This window comes from Pyxicephalus adspersus, chromosome 6 (assembly GCF_032062135.1).
Source record: "Pyxicephalus adspersus chromosome 6, UCB_Pads_2.0, whole genome shotgun sequence".
Taxonomy (NCBI): Eukaryota; Metazoa; Chordata; class Amphibia; order Anura; family Pyxicephalidae; genus Pyxicephalus; species Pyxicephalus adspersus.
Genome location: NC_092863.1, coordinates 70,794,120 through 70,813,993, shown reverse-complemented (window position 1 = coordinate 70,813,993; position 19,874 = coordinate 70,794,120). Strand labels below are relative to the sequence as shown.

General features: G+C 35.5%; 1 protein-coding gene and 1 long non-coding RNA gene across 3 annotated transcripts in view; one reads left to right on the top strand and one right to left on the bottom strand.

The window, feature by feature from the left end:
• LOC140334062 (uncharacterized) overlaps positions 1–19,874 on the top strand; it is a 420,558-nt gene that overhangs the window by 24,504 nt on the left and 376,180 nt on the right. The gene's annotated exons all lie outside the window — the stretch shown is intronic.
• Positions 1–19,874, bottom strand: part of MCTP1 (multiple C2 and transmembrane domain containing 1) — a 374,168-nt gene that overhangs the window by 190,926 nt on the left and 163,368 nt on the right. For both annotated transcript variants that reach the window (XM_072416147.1, XM_072416146.1), the window contains one exon: positions 10,237–10,423. In XM_072416147.1, the coding sequence (XP_072272248.1) occupies positions 10,237–10,423 (187 nt within the window). The remainder of the gene's footprint in view (positions 1–10,236; positions 10,424–19,874) is intronic.

Below are 19,874 nucleotides of genomic sequence, written 5' to 3'. Positions count from 1 at the left end.
ATTAAAATTAGTATTCTGGTATTCTTGCTCTTGTTTCCATTTCTGAATCCTAATATGTTAAGTATGCCATTCTGACAATGAAAATAGTAGTTTTGGATCGTAAAAATATCAATAAAAACGTTATGGATGTAAAGAGCAGCCCATGATTTTATTAATAATATGAGAGAGCTGACAGTCAGAGCACACTGTGATATTAACATTATCTTTCCCTAGTGGATGCTCCCTGTTTACAGTGAAGATATGACCTTGGTTTTTAGAGACGAGAAATTATTAAGCTAGGTATATTCCCCTATGTGCATTAATATGATATTTCTTTTATATAAAAAGTATTTATGAGCCCTATTAACTTTCAATCTTTTTACATTTGTTTATTTTTCAAGCCTGGTCTCAGAGGTGCTTAAATGAAAACCAGCTTCAGTGTTGACACAAAAAAGAGGATTTGAATGTTATTGTAATGACTTTAGGAGTTACAGCCCATAAATGGATATTTATTACTGTTGCCAACATGGGGTTTGACATAACCATGCACATCAACTTTCATTTGTAATCATACTTTATGGACCTTTGAGAGTCAAATCCATTGCATTCTTGTATTTACCTTATGATGTACTTATGTGTCCCCTATGTAGTATCAAAGAAACCGGAGTAAGAAAGGTAGCAACAGTTGGCCTGCAGGACCAATTCAGGCCACTTTTTGGTCTCCTGATTAGAGCCTTTTATACTTGACTTTTTGTTATATTGCTCAATGTGTATACAGTTTTAGAAAATTTATTCTCAGAAGTAATACGGATAATTGTTTATTCTTTGCTTTTTCAAAAAAAAATTGTACATTTTCTTTGCATTTTTAAGGATATAGCTCATTTTACTTAGTCATGTACTCACTAATCCTCATAGGAGTCAAAAAGGTCACATGGGTCAGGTGTCCCCACCACTGAGTATATAATGGGAGGTATCACTATAGACAAATGGGTATCATCAGATATCACTAGGGTCATTTGGATCAGGTGTTGCTATTATCATGGCCTGTCTCTTATAAGGAGGACAAGTGAGAAGTAACACCTGACTAATGAGAGGATGAGATGCAAAAAGTACCAAAAAAGTATGACCTTAAATGCACACTTTAATAAAACTTACATCAGGTCATAAAATGGTTTAACTTGAGTAGTACTCAGAAGTAAAGCAGTTGGACTAAATATCACAATTTAACAAGCGGCCTACTCTTTTATATGTTTTGAATGTTCATGAGCTTGGGAGGGGGTGGTATTTCAAGGCACAAAACCATTGCTCCAAGATCAGTAATCCATTTAATGTATATAAGAATCCCCAATAAACTACTCTTACATTAGTAAATCTAAAGCAGAATGTACAATAATATATGTTGGTCAAGCTTCCTAGGCTGACTGAGGTTTCCCAGTCTGTGGTAGAAGGGGTGGACACATAGGGAGGTGCAAAGTGTGCAGCTGCACAAAGCCCAGGACCCACCTCAGCCAACAGTGACAAGTCAGTTCGGATGGAGGACCCCAAGCCAGTTCTGCACAGGGGCCCAATGTTGGCTACATCCACCACTGAAGGGTAGTAATGCCTTACTTCAAGTGATATTTTACTTTGATTATTTAAGATAAGGTGGTATTTTTAAAAATACATTTCACAAACATACACTTTATTTACAACCTGGTAAATGTCATATATACGTTGCATTTACCAAACATTCATTGGTCACATGTGTCAGCATGAACAGTTTATAATGTATTATGCAATTCCAGTAGGTCCCAAGTCACATTGTGTACATTTTTTGTGGACTTTTGAGTAAAGGCATCCTATTTGGTGAGCAACTCACCTTTGGATCTCTACAGAGAAAAATTTGGGAGAGAGAGAGCCCAATCATTGACCTGTCAGAGTCATGTGATTGGCCCCTTCTTTAAAAAGTGTAGCCTACAGCCTTATGCAGGAGTTATTGATGACTTGCAAATGTGGTGATCTGCATTTTATGAATGACCTCCAAATGTAAAATTTGATCTCTTTCAAAAATCCGTTCCATGTAAATACATGCCAGACTTGGTCCATAGGAGCATTTTATATTCATATACAACAGTCTATGACCATACTGCATCCTAAAAATGGAAAAGCCTGCACTGGCTATAGTTATGCTGCATTAATAAGGTTTGATCAGAGCAAAAGGCAAGTGGGATATACTCTGCTCTTAACATCTTGTTTTTAATTAATGTATGTATTGCTATTTCTAGGCAATATAATCATCATGAAAAAGCACATTCAAGTTCTCTGTGTTGCTGCGTACAGCATCTACTCACTTTCAACAGAGTGACCTGGATATGAACTGCCGCTCTGCTCTAAACTCTTTGAAGTTTCACTCTGTATTCACCCGGGAGATTGTAAGACAACAGAAGCCAATGGCTCATAAATGTCTCTTCATATTAACTCTATGTCTAGAACACAAAGGTGACTAAGTCTCAAGTTTCATGGCGGCTTATAACTCTAAAAACTACATAACAGAATGACTAATATATCCAAATTTATATAAAAACTACAATTAAAGTAATAATCGAGTAGGCTTAAATATATTATTCAAGAAAACAGGCATACATATTTAATTATCTGGGTTAATTCTAAAGAGTATCCGTCTGCCTTTGAGGATCAGGAAGGATTTTTTCATTCTGAGCAAATTGGACCACACTTTATAAGGGTTTTCTGGCTTCATCTAAATCACCTGCTGGTTTGCTTATCTAAGAATGCAAGGTATTTATTTCACTGATTTATATTTGTCTTTTGGTTGAACTTGACAGGCATGTCTGTTTTCAATACAGCTAATATAACAATAGAAAACTGAATTCAGTCATGAGATTTTCATGGCTCTACCATACCAGCACAGTGCTGTCTGACAGGGTAGGGGGACCTAATTTGTCCCTGCTGCATTTGGGTAAAAATGTGATGACTTCTCCCTTCTCTAGACTGTGACTAGATAGTTAAAGAAGAAGCAGAAAACTAATGAGCTCAGATAGCTATCACTCTGCTCAGGGATTTAAAAAGGATGACCTAAGTCAGGAACTCACACTTTTTCCATTAAAAAAAATATATCATAAATGTGTCATTTATATTTGCCTGGGGTTCGTGATGAATTCTTAACAAGTTCCTGTTGACGTTTCTCCACTTTGCGATCTCTCCACGTTGTGCTGTGCTATTCTGATGTACATCAAGGAGCCACAGTTTTGGCACCAGGTTGTTTTGGTGTGTATAACTGACACCAGCTCCAGTGGCGTGCCTCAACCCAGCTTACTGCTGTGCAATTCAAGAAGCACAAAACAAACATCATAACAGAAACTACTTTTGTGCACACATTTTCACGCACTTGAGGTTGTATTGTGGTTGGATTCCAGTGAGGTTCCTGAAAGTGGCATGTCACTTCTGAATGTTCGATTGCTTTTCACCTTCTTTAGGAAGAATTTTATTGTCATAGGCACATAGAAGCAGTTTGATATGTGTCTGGGAGCAGCAACCACAGGCGTAAAAGGGCCTAAGTGTTTCAATATGTCCTGGGTATGCTTTGATAGAAGGATTTACCTGCAGGAGGCTTCCTATTAAATAAAAAATGTGGAGGAGCCAAATTTAGGTTTAGATTTTTTTAAAACCCCTTTTTTTGTATTGTTTTCTACCATGCTATCGAAAGAAATTCTTGTTTTTGAGCTCAGAGATTTTGTGCCAATGTTTACCATGTGTAGCAAAAACGTAAATTGGATAATTAACAGCATCAGCCTAAATTAAACTGACAAAAAACACCAACTTTTACTACACTGCATACAAGATATTAAGGCAAATGTGAAGCTACAAACATAACCAGTTTTATTGAGAAGATGTTAAAAAGTTAATGAAAAAGTATTACCCGTATAGACTGCAATGTGTTTAGGACAGGGATTTATGATTGGCTTATTCCAGTGCTCCGCAATGGTCGAATTGCATAATAATAAATACGTATTAAATTCTGTATAAAGTAAGCACCTATAATAAACTCTCAGCTTTGTAATAAGCAAATGTAAATGCTAGATTATCATAAATACCTGGCTCTACAGAGAAATTTGCTATCAGAATCTGTTATGTGTTATTTATGAATATTGTCATCTGAACAAAAAAAAAAAGGATGTTTTTCCATGGACTAGAAAATAATACTGCTGCACAGGAATCTATGATTTGTTGTGAATTTGCTCTATCTTCAAAAGATGGGGAAAAAATGAAATGCTCCAGAGATGAGCCCTCTCTATTTTTTTAATGAAAGGCTGTATAATATATTTTCGGTATGGTTGCTGCAGCTGTCAAGGAGAGAGTCTCGGCTCAGCTCCATTATGGGAGAAGTAATACCCCATCCTATGGCATTGAGTTCCACAGAGGGGCCAGCCCTGATTGACAGCTTGTCACTATGACGTCTTATTCCATCTCTGTTATGGAGAAAATTAATGTCACACCACCAGCCTTATGACTCGCTGTCATCTTAGAAGCGCTCACCTTTTATCAATGCTCTAAATAACATTTCAAGCCCATCGTCTCACAGTGGACAATCCGGTCAAGGGACATTAAATCGGATGACTGTGAAATGTCATAATAGAAATCGAATGCTAACAACTTCTTTTCTAAACTAGCTCCTACGGTTTTTAAACTGTGACAAGGGGAACCAAGGGTTCAGCACACCCGTTCTGAAAAGGTCAGACAATCTCTCTTGGTCTGCTAACCATTAGTGGACCTTTTCCTTTTTTTAGCAAAAAAAAGAGAAATGCATTTGTAATCTTTTTAGGCAGTTTTACATTATCTCTTCAAGAAATAATGTCTCTTTAATGTGCAGGGCTCTGTCTTTGAGCCAGGAACAGGCTAAATAGCATCTAATACTGTCATTTGCCAGGACTTTTCGATCAGGATGTAGGGTCAGCTCGTTAGATGTCTCATTCAAGCACATCTCATAGGTTTACAGATCCCAGTGAGCGAAAATCACACATAAATAAATTCTATTTCAGTCGGGGCATGATAATTTATAGAGGTTTTCATAAATGGCACCGGGGAAGGAGGCAGAGAGAAGTAGATAAAACAGACAATCAATAGAAATGATGGCAATTGTGTAATTATTGTAAGAGGCTTAGCCATCTGTTTCTGCTCTTCTGTACAGTATGTATGGGTCATTGGCCAGGAAAAAATATGGCAATTATAACACAGGCAGACTTGCAGTACAAACATTTGTAACAAAGGTGTCCTGCCTGACCTGTACAAGTGTCTGTTAGCAAAAAGTTAAACCTATTTTCTGAAAGCTTTCCACTACTGATGTGTATGCATGGTGCACAGCATTCTGTCTACACATACAAAACAGCACACAGTAAAAGGTAAGAAGAAAAGAAAAACACATATCAGCTTATATGTTCAATCCCCCTGCACAAACATAAGAAAGACTCTGGTTTAATTTAGCAGTTGTTAAAAGCGTATTTTTAATCCAATTTATCAGGAGTTTTCAAACCGCTTATACTTTATTTCCAGATTAAAGGCTGGGAAATGAAATACAATGTTTACATTGGAGTATATACTGTATCTGAATGATTATGAAAAATACCAGTTTTTCCCTTTTGAATATAACGAAGAAAGGAGGTAAAAACCCTGACACAATCAATCAAGTTTTATTTATGCTAAACAGGTTAAAGTTTAAATCTAAGTTTAGGAAACAAAATGTACTGTTAGGCTTTAGGTTAAGTGTTATTGTGAGGGTAAGAAGCCCTGGTATGTCAAATCTATAAGAACACATTCCCCCAGCACCCCTACTACTAAGGACAAAGACTCCAGATGAGGTGACACTGCAGACTGTGCACAGCAGATCCAAAATCAACCCCTAAAATAAAGATATTAAATATCAAATATTAAAAAGATTATTTATATATATATATATATATTTGAAAACAAACAAATGGTTTTAACCATATATATCAACCTAGAAAAAATTAATCTTTATCACTTAGGGATAGTTAAATGTGATGTTACTTTTCTTGTTCTACCTACCAGGACAAAAATGTTCCCTGTGAGTTTGATCATAGATTCCAAAGAACGATAACCATCAGGAATTTTAACACTTTCTAGGTTGCTAGAGAAGGGGGAAAAGGGCATTTCTGTTGGCACACTTTTGCTAGTCAATTAAACTGTTTTCCTTCTTTCATGTAACTCTAGGGAAACCTATACTATTGGAAATTGGGTCTCGTTTTCATTTTTTGGGGTCAGGTTATTAGAGATAGATCAGCAGCACTTGGACTGGTATATTTTTATTGTATGCTTTAGCCCAAAAGGCACCATGCTAGGTACTAACTGTACCATGAATAGGGGGGAGAGAGACACAGAGGGGGGAGAGAGAGAGTGCCAGCCAGTGTCTAACTATATATACTTTCTGAATACTTCTTTTGGTACTTAGTAGATGGCCTAATTAACTATGACACATATATAAACAAACATTTATATATATTACTTACAAATTTATATGATATATATAAATTGTGCTGAAATGTATGTCTTTCCACGCTTCATGCTTGAAGACATTGCAATGGGAATGGAACAAAGATAATTTAACATTAGACAAATATATTCTTTCTCTCAGAGGAATTGCCAGTTAAAGCCATGACTTGTAATTTTCATGACATACAATATTGTAGATATTGTATGTATTGTCAGATATTGTATATGGTATAATATTTCTTTAGTGAGTGTTGGTTAACACCTAATGTGAATAATGATGTTCAATTAATTTACTAAAGAATGTGTACAGGTTGTTTTCCCCAAACAAAATTTTTTATTGATGTATCTGTTCCAATTGGAAAATTTCTGCCCACATGTACAAAGGGAAATTTTCCCCGGAAGGCATACAAAAATAAAAACGAAAAAACAAAGAATCAGTTTTAGCAAGAGCTTGAATATATATTAGACTAGAAAAATGCACCCTTATCACTTAGGGGTAGTTAAATGTTATGTTACGTTTCTTGTTCTACCTACCAGGACAAAAATGTCCCCAGTGAGTTTGATCATAGGTCCAAAGGCGAATGACCAGCCTGAGTTCAGGAATGTTAACACTTTCTAGGCTGCTGGAGAAAGGGGAAAAAGTCCCTCCTCTACTTTATCCATAAATAAAAATACATAATGTGTGGCTTAGTTTTATTCAAAAAGAGGTCTTTATGCTCCCTCTGCTGGAATTTCCACAAGACTAAATATAGAATCCAGGATTTGGATAAAATCTGGAAAAGACAATAATGAATATACTGTAAAAAAAAAAAAAAAGTATTTTACATTTGTATTACAAATATGTATACTGTACTGGTTATACATTTTTTGCACATCTGTAATTCCTCCAGTTTCCTAATGAGAAAACAACGTGTCATATTTAATATCATGATAACATGTTTTCCATTACCTGAACTTTTCAAGATAGTCTTGTCTATCAGAAATAATTTCCAATGTTTCAGTGTGTTGACACTAAGTTGATATTTAACTAGTTAACTAGGCTTTTGAAAAGTGCTTGCCCACCTAAACTGATTCATCTTTAAAGGTTTTTGATTGTTTTCAAGGTATTATCAATAGCACTACAGTAATTAAAAATACAAAAGCCATACAAAACACCACACCCCCACAACATTACCATATATTATCCCATTCACCTTAACTTAAAGATAAAACATGATCAGGCAGTGTCCTAACAATGATGTAAGTATAATGTACATTGTTAATTAGCATATATATGAATGCAATCCAACTGTCATCGCCAAATCTCAGTGAACTGTTTAGGACAAACTCTGTTTACACAGGGAAATTTACATTTTGGTAAAAGAGCATAGTGATTTGTTGAATAGTTCAGTGCAGAAGAATGCATCATCTTGCTTAAATTACAATAGTACAAAATCCTACATTCTGGAAATAAAGGTATTTGTGTCATTGAGGGAAGCAAAAAAGCTTAGTTAAAATTCTTAGAAAATAGAGCTATGACCAGTAGACCAGTATATAAAAAATATAGGAATAATTAAGGAATAAATATTGTGTTTTAGGCATGAGATGAATGATACACCATGGTTGGAGAAAGAGTAAATATAGAGCTCCAAGGGGACACTCTAGGAGTACAAAGAGAAAGGAGGTATAAAAATATAAAAAGCCGTACTGTAGTGTACTGTCAAACTTAGAACCTAAAAAAATATTTTTTCCCAGAAGTAAAACATAAGCATTTCAGAACAATCATACATGCAGGTAGTAAAAAAGTAACAATATGTAGTATTTTCAATTTCATGTCTATCTTTAAAAGACAGATATTTATCCATGTTTGAAAGGATAATCTGAAAGAAAGTTGTAATAAGGATCAACCTGAGAATCCAACTTTGACCTAGCAATGAAAATGTCAATTTCCAACTGAGCGCAGCCACTAGGTGACAGCAGGTAATAATACCACCGTGTCCCCGCTTTTCCCTCACGATAGCCTGCTGAGCAAATTTGAAGCTGCTCATGTTTGGTCCTTGGCTACCGCATCTTGCCTTTTTACTTGTGTCACTCTCCACCGTGTAAGGAATTGGAAATGGCAGGAGGCCAAGGGCATTAAAACCTTCTAGCCATGATTTCTGTCATAATATTGCAGCTTCAACTATCTAAATACACCACTTTCAGTCTCCATTAGTTTCCTGAATAAAAGGTTTTGTTTAGCCGTGCTAAGTCACCTCTATTAAAGTGTGTTTATGATAATGCTATTGGAGTATAAGTTGTTCGAGCATTAGCAGACAGCTGATTCAGTGGAGATAGCCTGAATAAATTTACCAAGGTGCACATCCAGCTAATCTGTTTGAAGAATATTGTACGGCATTAGTACCAGCACTTCATGTTATCTGCGCTGACTGATAAGGTACATCTTTATTAAATTCAGTTATTGAAAGGATTCCAGTCAGGGAGTAGGAATATTTTATAATCTGGGAGAAAAAAAATTAAGCATCTCTTTGTTAGGCAGAGTTTGGTTTAATGGCTGAGTGTCTAGAGAAGGCTTCTAAACACCTGCAATACTGTACAATAAAAGCTTTGTGATATTAAGTGGAAATAGCTTTTTCTCCACTCTTGCAAGACTACTTTTTTAGCGATAGACTCTGCAGCCAAACACTAGTGTTAGAGCTCCACTTGCTGTCTGCCTGGAGGAAGTTCTCGCTGATTCTCTAACGTCCTTGTTCTATAAAAGGGATTATGTCATAAAAACACTGGTATAAAAAAGGCCTAAAACAAGTATAAAAGGAATTTTGTTCCTTTGTTTCAAATTCAAACTGCAGACATAATCAGATAGCCTAAGGTAAATTACATACAACACACCAATATGACCACAGGTATACTGGGGAGTAAATCTTTGTATTTTATAAAAAATGTCCTGTAATTTTTTGAGCTGGTTCAGACACTAGCTGGGTGCCTGCCTAATTTACTTTAACTAAGCATTATTTTATTACACAGTTTTTAATGTTTTATTTTTTTTTAAGCAATGTTCTTTGCTTATCTTTAAGTACTTTTGGCTTATATTTGTATTTGAAGCTTGTTTTAATAGAAAGAGCAAGGACGTCACACAAATACAGTTAATTTCCATAGTATGGCACGGGTTAGTAAACGATTTTGGATATTACCCACATGTTAGAAAATATGTTATTGATGGGTATAAATATATTATGATTTTGTACAATATTTATTTTTAATTAGGATATTTTATTTACTTTTTTTTATAATATTTTAAAACCAATTCTTTTGTAAGAAAAGACACAATAAAAAGAATACTGAATCCAAAAAAATTATTAAAGAATGACAAAATATGAATAAGGGTATTCCTTATATCACACACACATATACAACATATATGAACTTATGCTTTCATTTTCTGAATAAACTGGTTTCTAAATACACGCAGAATATAAAAGTAGTAACTGTATATAATGCTGTAGTATATAGGACACTATGATAATCCTGCTTACTGAGTTTTACCTTTAAACATCAGAAACATGAATGTATCTCTCTCAGCTGTGGGGTTTATTAGCCTGAATTTAAAACTTTAATCATGGCCATCCAGACCGTAGATCAGGAAATATAAGGTACTGCATTTACTAAACAGCTAACATGCAATGCGATTAATTTTATCTTCTGCTAACTGTAATCGTTCTGTATTTAATAGCCACTAAAGGACCATCTGATAGATATCTAATTGGTATTACATACATATCTCCGCAGAATCTCCTCGCGCTCTTTTTGATCCTCTAAGCAGCTGACAGAGAGGTCAGAGACACTGATGGCGGATGAGGCTGTCAGAGTCACCAGCAGAACCAGGCAACCTTCCCCTTCTTCCAAATTCAGCTTCAGTTTGTGAGTTTGTTCTTTGCTCAAGGCCGACAGGTCAACCTGGCACCTAGAAGCAAAAATTTCAAATCAGCAAGTATCTCTCCTTAGCAGATAAAATAAGATGGACCTAACGTAGCCCAAAGAAAACCAACAAGATGACACATCAGATGACATCTGCATATTTGCAATCCTGCTATCCTGAGTCAGAAAAGTTGCATTTAAATAGTAATACTGCATAAGCCTAGCAGTTACACAGCTCAGTCAACCATGTAGAAGAAGAGAAATTGAAAAACCCTATTCATTTCAGAGAATGAAGATCATACGGCAAGGTTTGTTCATTTCTGTTACACATAATGAAGGGCTGGTTCATCTTGTAACAAACTCAGTACTGTCTGCACTAAAATATATGCACTTAGTGTATTTAAGATAAACAGATCAGATTTTTCAGTAAAGCTCTGCAAAGAACAATGTTCAGCAGTAAAGTGTCATTACTATTCACAAATGGTCATTGTTCAGTGTTTATGGCTGCTTGTTTATCCTATTTATTTTACTAAGATGATGAACAGATACTAATGCTGTTTTGAACAAATATCTTTTGGGATGTGACCATTAGGCATGCTCTTCCATATCATTTAAAACATTTAGAAGGTAAATGCAGAAATGCTTGCAGTTTATAACTCCAAACAATATAAACCACAGACCTAAAACTCATTTAGCTGCTCAAGACTGAGCTATGGGAAGCTTTCTCAAGGTGAATTATTTACCCTTTAATGTGAATTGCAGGACTGCCCCTCTCTCACAGAATCTAATGCAGAGCAAACCTTTTTTTCATAAAAATGCCAAAAGAATGTAAAGAGAAAAATAATGTTGGTGACCGCGAGGCCAAAAGATTGAGATAAATAGGGATGACATGAATAAATAGGTTTTAAAGATTGGCATTTGAAAAAGCTATAAAAGAAGACAAATAATTCTGCAAAAACCTTACAAGCTTACAGTAATGCATACTTATTGGTTGTACTGTGTTCTAGATATAAAATACAATTCTAACAAGGTATTATGAATGGTAATAAAAGAAGACATATCAGATGTCATTGAAAGATCGGTCTTAGGTGGTAATTTAACATTTATTTATCAGACTCAGCTAATAAATTTTAAGACTTATGTGTAAAAGAGACCAGCTATGTGTCAGTATCTAAGGTCTGTGAAACACTATGTGATTAGATAAATGGGGTAGCCATATTTGCTTATTACATACTTGGTTTTTACATCTTGCTCTGCAGTCCATTACATAGTGAGTAAACGTCACTGTTCTTATGTAAAATGTATGTTTATGTGATATATTAAAAAAAGAAAAGGGAAACAAACAAAAAAAAGTTTTGCCCACAGCAATTAATCAGGTTTATTATTTTTATGTGGCACCTTTTTTATTGATCCTGTTTTTAGGCCATAAATGACCACACCTGCTGACCCACAAAAAACAATGCAATTCCCTATATGAAAAGGTTTAATGAAAATAGAGCTGCCTTTAGTGGCATGTAGGATAAGCATGTAAAATGTAAAAGTTGCATCAGTTTTCTTGTGACACTCAGGACACTGTGTGATAAAAGCCAGAATAACACTGAAAATGTAGATGTAACAGAAAGAAAAAGAAAAACAGCCAGGATAAAAAGCATGTTTACAAAGTCAGGAAGCACAAAATGAATAGTCACAGATAATACGCCAGAGAATAATGCAGTGTTTTTCTCTAAGTTCGACCCTTTGTTAAAATATAAATGTGCTCCATTGAGACTCTAACCTATACTATGAAGATGTAGAGATTGTGTGATTCTGTATTATGCTGCAAGTAGAAATAGAAAGGCTAAGTGGGTCAAATAGTCCTCATCGTCTTAGATTTGATATGAAAGAATTTCTTCTATTGAATCCAAAGGACAGTGGGATAAAGCCTGATTACAGGTATGTCAGCTTCCATTGAGCTGTATCTTTAGTGATGTATTGTTTTCCCTATTTACTAGCAAGGTCTAAAGATGCATTCAGTGGATGGTGGATTTAGGTGGAAGGTCAAAATATTTAAAAAAAATGACAGGCAGCATACAGCTGTACAGGAATGATAGAAAACTGATAACAATACTAGCTTTATAATCATATTGGTTGTAGACTTAAAAATAAAAAAATCACTTAACATGTAATTCAACTTTTTGGATAAAAATATTAAGTATTAGCAGTATTACAGAGATTTCTTTATATTGTTTGATATATTTTTTTAATTTTATATGAAATTTGATTTTTTTGGGTTTTGAAAAGACAAAATGCAAAAAGGGGGAAAGTATTGACTAAAGCAGTGGTCACCAACCTTTCTGACAACAGGGTCTGGTAGTATTATGCTCGGCAATAAATCATTAGAATAAAATAAAAAGCTAACATAGAATAAAATTTTACAATGCAATTTTATTTTATGTTACTGTTTATTTTATTCTAATGATTTATTGTTGAGCATAATCTGGAGAATCCCAGCATACACTGTATCATTCTACATTTGCAATAAAATGAAATATTCAAATTAGTATCAATCAATAGTACCCCAGAGATAAGTGTAATCAAACACAATATAATCAGTTTGCAACATGAACACAAATGATTAGAGAAGCAACCTACAAGATTATGTCACAAATGTGTCAAAATCAGATGAAAGGTCTTTTCTTGTGATTTGATCAGTTTTAAACTGGCCATACACTGGTGGACAGTCAACTGGCCATACACCAGGACACAACCTTGCTACACTAAATACACAATGGGACGTCCCTGCTGCCTGCTCTCCGGAACTGTGCCAGATGTCCGCGGTGCTTCTAGTTGAAGGCTGGCCTGTGTGTGGAGGTGAGTATAACCTTCAAAAATCCGGATTTTTCAAAAATTGGGCGCACCATTTTTGAATGTCAACTGTATATCAAAAATACGTTGGTTGTAGCAAAAAATCGGAAAAAAATGTTCCACATTACAAAGCCATCAAAGTGTTCATTCAAAAGGGTAATAAAAGGGGAGAAGAGTGGGAAAAGCGGGAGTTCAGCTCACAACTGCAAAGCTTGCATAAAAGGAACACAGAACAACACATGTGTATGGATACAGATCAGTGTTTTTAACAGTACCAAGGAATGCTAGGGTTCTTCCAGAGGTTCCTTGAAAAATTGGCCAGCAATCTAAGAGACTTTCTTGCCATTGACCACCACACTTTTGTACTGAGTTGGATATAGTAATTATACAAGGAGTTCCCTGGAGACTTATTTATTTACAGTTATTTATAGTGTTTCCCCATCTTAAAAAAGTTGAGAAAGGCTGATATAGAGGATTCAAAGTATACAAGAAAGGAAGGGAGGCAGGTGACAAAGGGATGAGACAAATGGCAAGAAAATTAAGGGGTATATTTATAAATGATATACCTGTCAAGTCAGCTCAGATTTTTTTTGTTTGGATGCATGGCAAAGGCATAGCATTTACTTTAAGGAGTGTTATGCTTTTTTGATAATTTTGACCACTAGATAGAAGGATGAGCCTTAGTTTTGTTAGGAATTTCATTTAGCACCAAATGGGGATTGAGTTTATCTAAACAACGGAAAGGCCAAACTGACAGGTGAAGAATTTATAAATTTCACCACCTTGGTTAAGGTTATGGATAAAAATGCTAAGGAAAAGTGCGCTGTATTTAATATATGTTTATACTAAAAAATGTATATTGCAAAAGCATAGGAGGGGAGGGGGGGGACCTTAGAGGTCAACATTTCACAGAAAGTCTAATAATAATCCCCATCTGGACCAACCTATATTAATACTGCTACCCAGGCTAACCCCTTTAGCAGAGTGGTTTCTTGCAATGTTATTCCTAAAGTATCCTTATGTATTCACCAACTTGTATAGGGCAAGGTGCAGAAGTTGCTTTCCAGACAGCCCCATACAAGTCTGTGAGGGCTCACTGAGCAGGGCCATGGACTGCAAAAAAAGGAACATTGCCAGAGGTAACAAACATTTTACAGGACATAGTTCTGTTGCAGTAAAAAAATACCTGGGGTGGGGATAATGGAAAATGTTAGGTCAGGAGACAGTGATGGATTTGAGAGTTTTCTGTTACTAGGACACCTGAGCTTTCAGAAAGGAAGAGGTCTTACTATCAGACTTAGGAGGTAAGTATTTTAGGGGCTGTCTCAGGTGGCACATGTTGGAAGAATATAACTATTTTATAGCATATACCCACAGACTATTTTTTGCTGTTTTTCACTATCACTTTCCTTTATGCTGACTTATTTATAAATGCAATAATTTAGATGTTCAATGAATAGTGTAGTTGTATCATAAAACTTTTGAAAGTTTTTAGGGCAATTTATTTAAACAAATAGATATATAAATCTATAGAAAGACAACTTAAGAGAAAATATGGATGTACAGATTTGGTTCCAAAATAGAGAGGTGAATATACCATACCATATAGGACCTCACAAGTGCATTTGTGTTTTCATGCTGTGAAAGCACATTAACTAAAGCTGGTCACAAAAGTATCAAATTTTGTTTGACCCTTTCAGTTCATTTAGACTCTCACAGTGCACATTAAATATGGAATGAGATCTGACACTTTGCAGCCAGCTAGCTTTGAACATACTACATAGATTGAGAGGCAAGCATTTGATCTTTACTGTCATTGGACACCCATCACCAGACAAATGAGTGTTTTATTAACATTGTTTTGTCCTAGAAATGTGACACAAAAAAAAAAAACAGCAACTTTAGTTCAAAAGTACCCTAAAACGATGGAGACCTATATAATGTATATAACTTCTTTCCCACTTTAGGGAACTTTTTTTTTTTCTTTTGATAAGTTACATGTAAACCCCAACTAAAAAAATACTGTTTTCACCTTTTTCATACTTTTATTTGCAACTTCTATTGCCATATAAACCAAATAACTTATCATGTTCTGTTAAATAAAAGAAAATTAGAAATCGAAATACAGTGGGCAATTTTATCATTATTTAGTGATCATTCAGGATTCCGGAACAAGTACAGGAAGTACAGGAGGAAGTACTATTCTGGACCACAAGTCCCAGCATTTATTGCTGGGACTACCTACCTGTTATATTGGGTTGGAAATTGGAAAAGCGCTGAAAGGCACTCCTGTGCACTTAATCCTACACAGGAGCCTAGTTGGTCAATGGACAGTTGATTGCTGATTTAGGAAGTGTGCCACGCTTATTACAATTTTGTTTTTGTTTTTATTATTTAAAATTTATTATTTTAAGATGGCATTATGTTTTCATGTACAGAGATTTGCAGGTTTTGTAGGGATTGGATAGTTCTGGAGTTGTCTTTCTGTGAAATTCCTAACTTCCACTCAGGGTACATACACAAGCACTTGACTCTTCCCCAAAATGAACAATCATGGTTGCCTCAGGGGAAATTTTGACGTGTACAGCCTAAATGTCATTTATCAAATTGCCACAGTGGATTGTCGAGCAGCTGATCGGGAACAACACTCCTATGGCACAAAGCACAATAGGGTGCTACACCCTCATTCTCTCCCTTCCTTTGCCATTGAACAGCACTTTTTATTTTATTTTCAATTCCAGCAATAATCATCTGACGCTCATTTAACTTTTATGCAAAGCTTCAGCTACTTGTGTGCACTTTCTATCAGCTTTAGTGCTCCTAGCGAATGATAGAGGACACAGAGAATGGCTGAGCTGGATGCCTTGAGCAGCAAAAGGGGCTGGCCAACAAATGTAAATGGTGCTGGGAACAATTACTAAAACATCTATGCTCATTGCAACACAGCAATTACTCTTACGTTTTCTCATTTTTCACACGGCTGATTGTGAAGCTAGCACACAGAAAGTCCAGCAGTAGATCAGGTCGGCTACTGCATGTACAAATAGTGATGTGCAGGGCTTTCCTAGAGTTCACTCCCATCAGGATTCAAATTTAATGGTCATTCTTTGCAACTGCTACTAGCCGCTCAGCTGGCAGGGTCTCTTAAAACATTACCACAGTCAATAAATAATTTATATTAAGGTAAACTTTCATGATTTTCAAAAAGGAAACATGATTTGTGCACAAATTGTGCAAATAAATTAAAATATTTAAATTATTTCAATAAACAAGAACGTATAATATTCCTATATATATATATATATATATATATATATATATATATATTATGCACAAACCACCCTAACTGAAACTAAAAAACAATATCGCACATTGTAGGGAAAAAATGGACATGGTCATGTGGGCTAAACAGACAAACCAAATCAATCTCATTTTCAAACTAAACACGCACATTTTCACATCAATAAACTCTATAATAAATCTGTCCATATTGAAATGGAAATGACTGCACTGAAACCAAAATTGCATGACACAGGATTATCCCCCAGGTTCAAAGTCACATCAAGTTCCCATTTACCACATATGTCAGAAGGCAATTTGTGCACATTATCACTCTATGCAAAGGTATTACACTCCTATGGCTCTATTTCTTGATTATAGCAAGGTAGTGCAAGAGCAATATGGACACAAAAAAATGCAGATGTCAAGAGCATTAAATAATCACATGGAGATTGCCATCATTTCACCTCCGCTTGATATTTTAATCTTAATGACATTTCTATTTCCTTCTCAACAGCGCTGGAAGCTTTAATCACTTCTTATGACACAATATTTCCTTAGGTGAAAAAAACACACATTGTTGTTTAACTCCTGTTGACATAATTAGCATTTGTTAAGTTATTTGATTTGTTCATGGAATGTTACTTTTTATCAGCCAAGCTGTGAAATTAGAACTGACCCTAGGCATAAGATGAACAGATGGCCAGACTGGGAGATGTCTGTGGCAACATAAGTCACTGACCTAATATGTAAAGATGAATGGAACTAATGTGCAAGGTAAAGATTTATAGGAAATATTTAAAAACCTTGCCCAATAACCATATTTTTTCTTGATATTCAGTCCTAACTCCTCTCTGTTCACCTAACACATGTGCACATACTTCTGTAGTGATTTAATATTTTGTCCAAATTTCTTTTTCACAAATTTGTGTGAACTGTAGGTAATAGGTTGCAGTCGTCTTATCACATCCTTTGGGAAGTTTCCGTCGGTTCAGTTACTTCCCCCAGATGCCGATGATCATGTTCCAGCAGGCTGTACTTGAGGAGTAACAGCTCGTGTTAACACACAACCTAGAAAATCACTGGATTTGGGTGCATGGTGATATGTGCTGGATCAGCTAGCACCCAGTTCCTTCCAAATTATCTTTCTGCCCTGCATTCAAATTCTAGAAGGACAAGTATATTGATGAGCTGTCTAGGGCTGGGGCTGCTAGAGTGTTTGTTTACAAATTGATGAAAGTATTTTTAAACCCCAGCAATAAAGTTTTCTTATTTGCTTATTTTGGTCTGTTGAATATAACATTCAAAATGTTTTGGTAAACAAAATATACTTGCAGATCATGTCAGAAATTCATGTGTGCTGAATAATTATTCTTCCCAGTCCTATCAATGCTGTACAGAATGATTAGCCTTTATGTTGTGGAGAGTAGGTAGATCTACTGTAAGTAGTTTGGCAATAGAAAAATTGGCACTCTACAAGAAATACATGGAAAATGGGTACAATCATTTCTGGCTTAGGGAACTGTGTGCTGTAGTATTTTGATGAAAGATTCACTAAAAATCCCAAATATACTTCAGTTTAAATCAGCAAAATACATTCCAGGATCAAAAAAATACAATAAAGGCTTGCAAATGTGTGCATTTCTTTTTTTTAAACGCAGCCACAGCTTAAGTAAAAATGTATTTAATAATAATAAAAAAGGAGATACTCCTGAAATGTACCTAGTTGATTTTAAATATGTTATTTGAGTGTTATTTTGTCCATTCAATATTTCAGTTGGTGCTTCTGGTTACCAATATGTACTTCAGACTTTGGCAGTGAGGTCACTCCAATAACACAAATTATCAAAGCAAGTAGCCACCTCATGTAATGGCACCAATCTAGAAATGTAGAAAGATCCGTCACATGTTCTAACAGATATATTAAATGGTTAGATTTTTTAATTTCTAGATTAAATATATATAGTTTAACTGAGCTGTTTATCATTTTAAAATAGGAAAACCTATTAACCTAAAATAATCCTATTTATTTCTATCATAGACCCTCACTTTTATCCAAACAGTGAAAATAATAAGACCTGCATCTATGCATGCTGCCTTTTTATGCATGTAATGCGCCCTGCATAAGTATTCTGTGCTGGCCCTCTACATTCATTGCCATTCTGTGCACACCCAACTACTGTACCTTCAGTGCTGACACATTGAGAGAGACAGGAAGGGGTGATTATTTTAGCATAATGCATGATTTCATATGCTACAATGTGACAATCTGATAACCTTGAATTTTACATTTATCTTCAAATAAAACAAAATGAACTATGTTCTTTAAATGAGTTGCACTATCTCACAATCTGCAACGTACTTTATGAAAGCAATGTTTTATGATAATAGTGCTCCATATATAAATCATAAGATTGTATTTTCTAGGCCTCCCAAGTTTATCACATTTCACTGGTGGATAGCTGATACATTAAAGGTTACAGAGCTGATAGCATGGTGCCATGTATTTTTTGTGTTAGTGTAGGTTTTCTTTAGAATTTTTTATGCCATTCTTTATTTACCAGAAAGAAAGGGGGCTTGACATAGAGCAATCAAATAGTCTTATACAATACCAAAAAGAGTTTCCCCCGTTAACAACATACCTCCAAATACCTATTTCTATTAGGATTGCAGCCCATGCTCTCAAAACACAGTTGAATACAGCCTTCTCTTGTTTCCACGACAATTTATACATTAAGGTAAACAGAAAAGTGGCGTATGGAAGAAATGGGTATAGTGGGGGCTGTAGGGAGGCAGTGAAAGCACATATAAAACCAGATGAAAACCCAAACAGAAAAACAAAAGGAAGAGAAAGTAAAAAACTGAGAAGAAGAAGAAGGGCCTACTTGTACATCAACCCTGATTGAGCCCTGTGTGGGGGAAGTAACGGTGCACCATGCCCTCCTGGCAAACTCCCGCCCCCACATTCCACCAACCAGTCTGGACAAACTCACTAGTGAAACATTATAATAGATCATGATGGTCCAAAATAGTTTCTCAGGCTCAGCTAAAGTCACTGTTTGGAGTATGAGACCTTGCATACCAGTTAAGTATTTTCGGGTTCAGTAGAGTTCATTGCTACGCAAATTGAAGTGTGAGTTGTATAACAATAGTTCCAAAATTTGTAGTAGTTCCCAACTAGATTGGCAAAGATGTTCCTCTCAGTCTCTCCCTTATGTTTTAGAGGGTGCGGAGACCAGGGTTCCACGATACATATTTGGTGGACTTGCCCGAAGGCCAGGACATTCTGGGATGAAGTATTTAAATTAATCTCGAGTGTGGTGGAACAGGAGATTAGTGGCTCGGTGGAAGCCGCTCTATTTAGCAAACTTGAC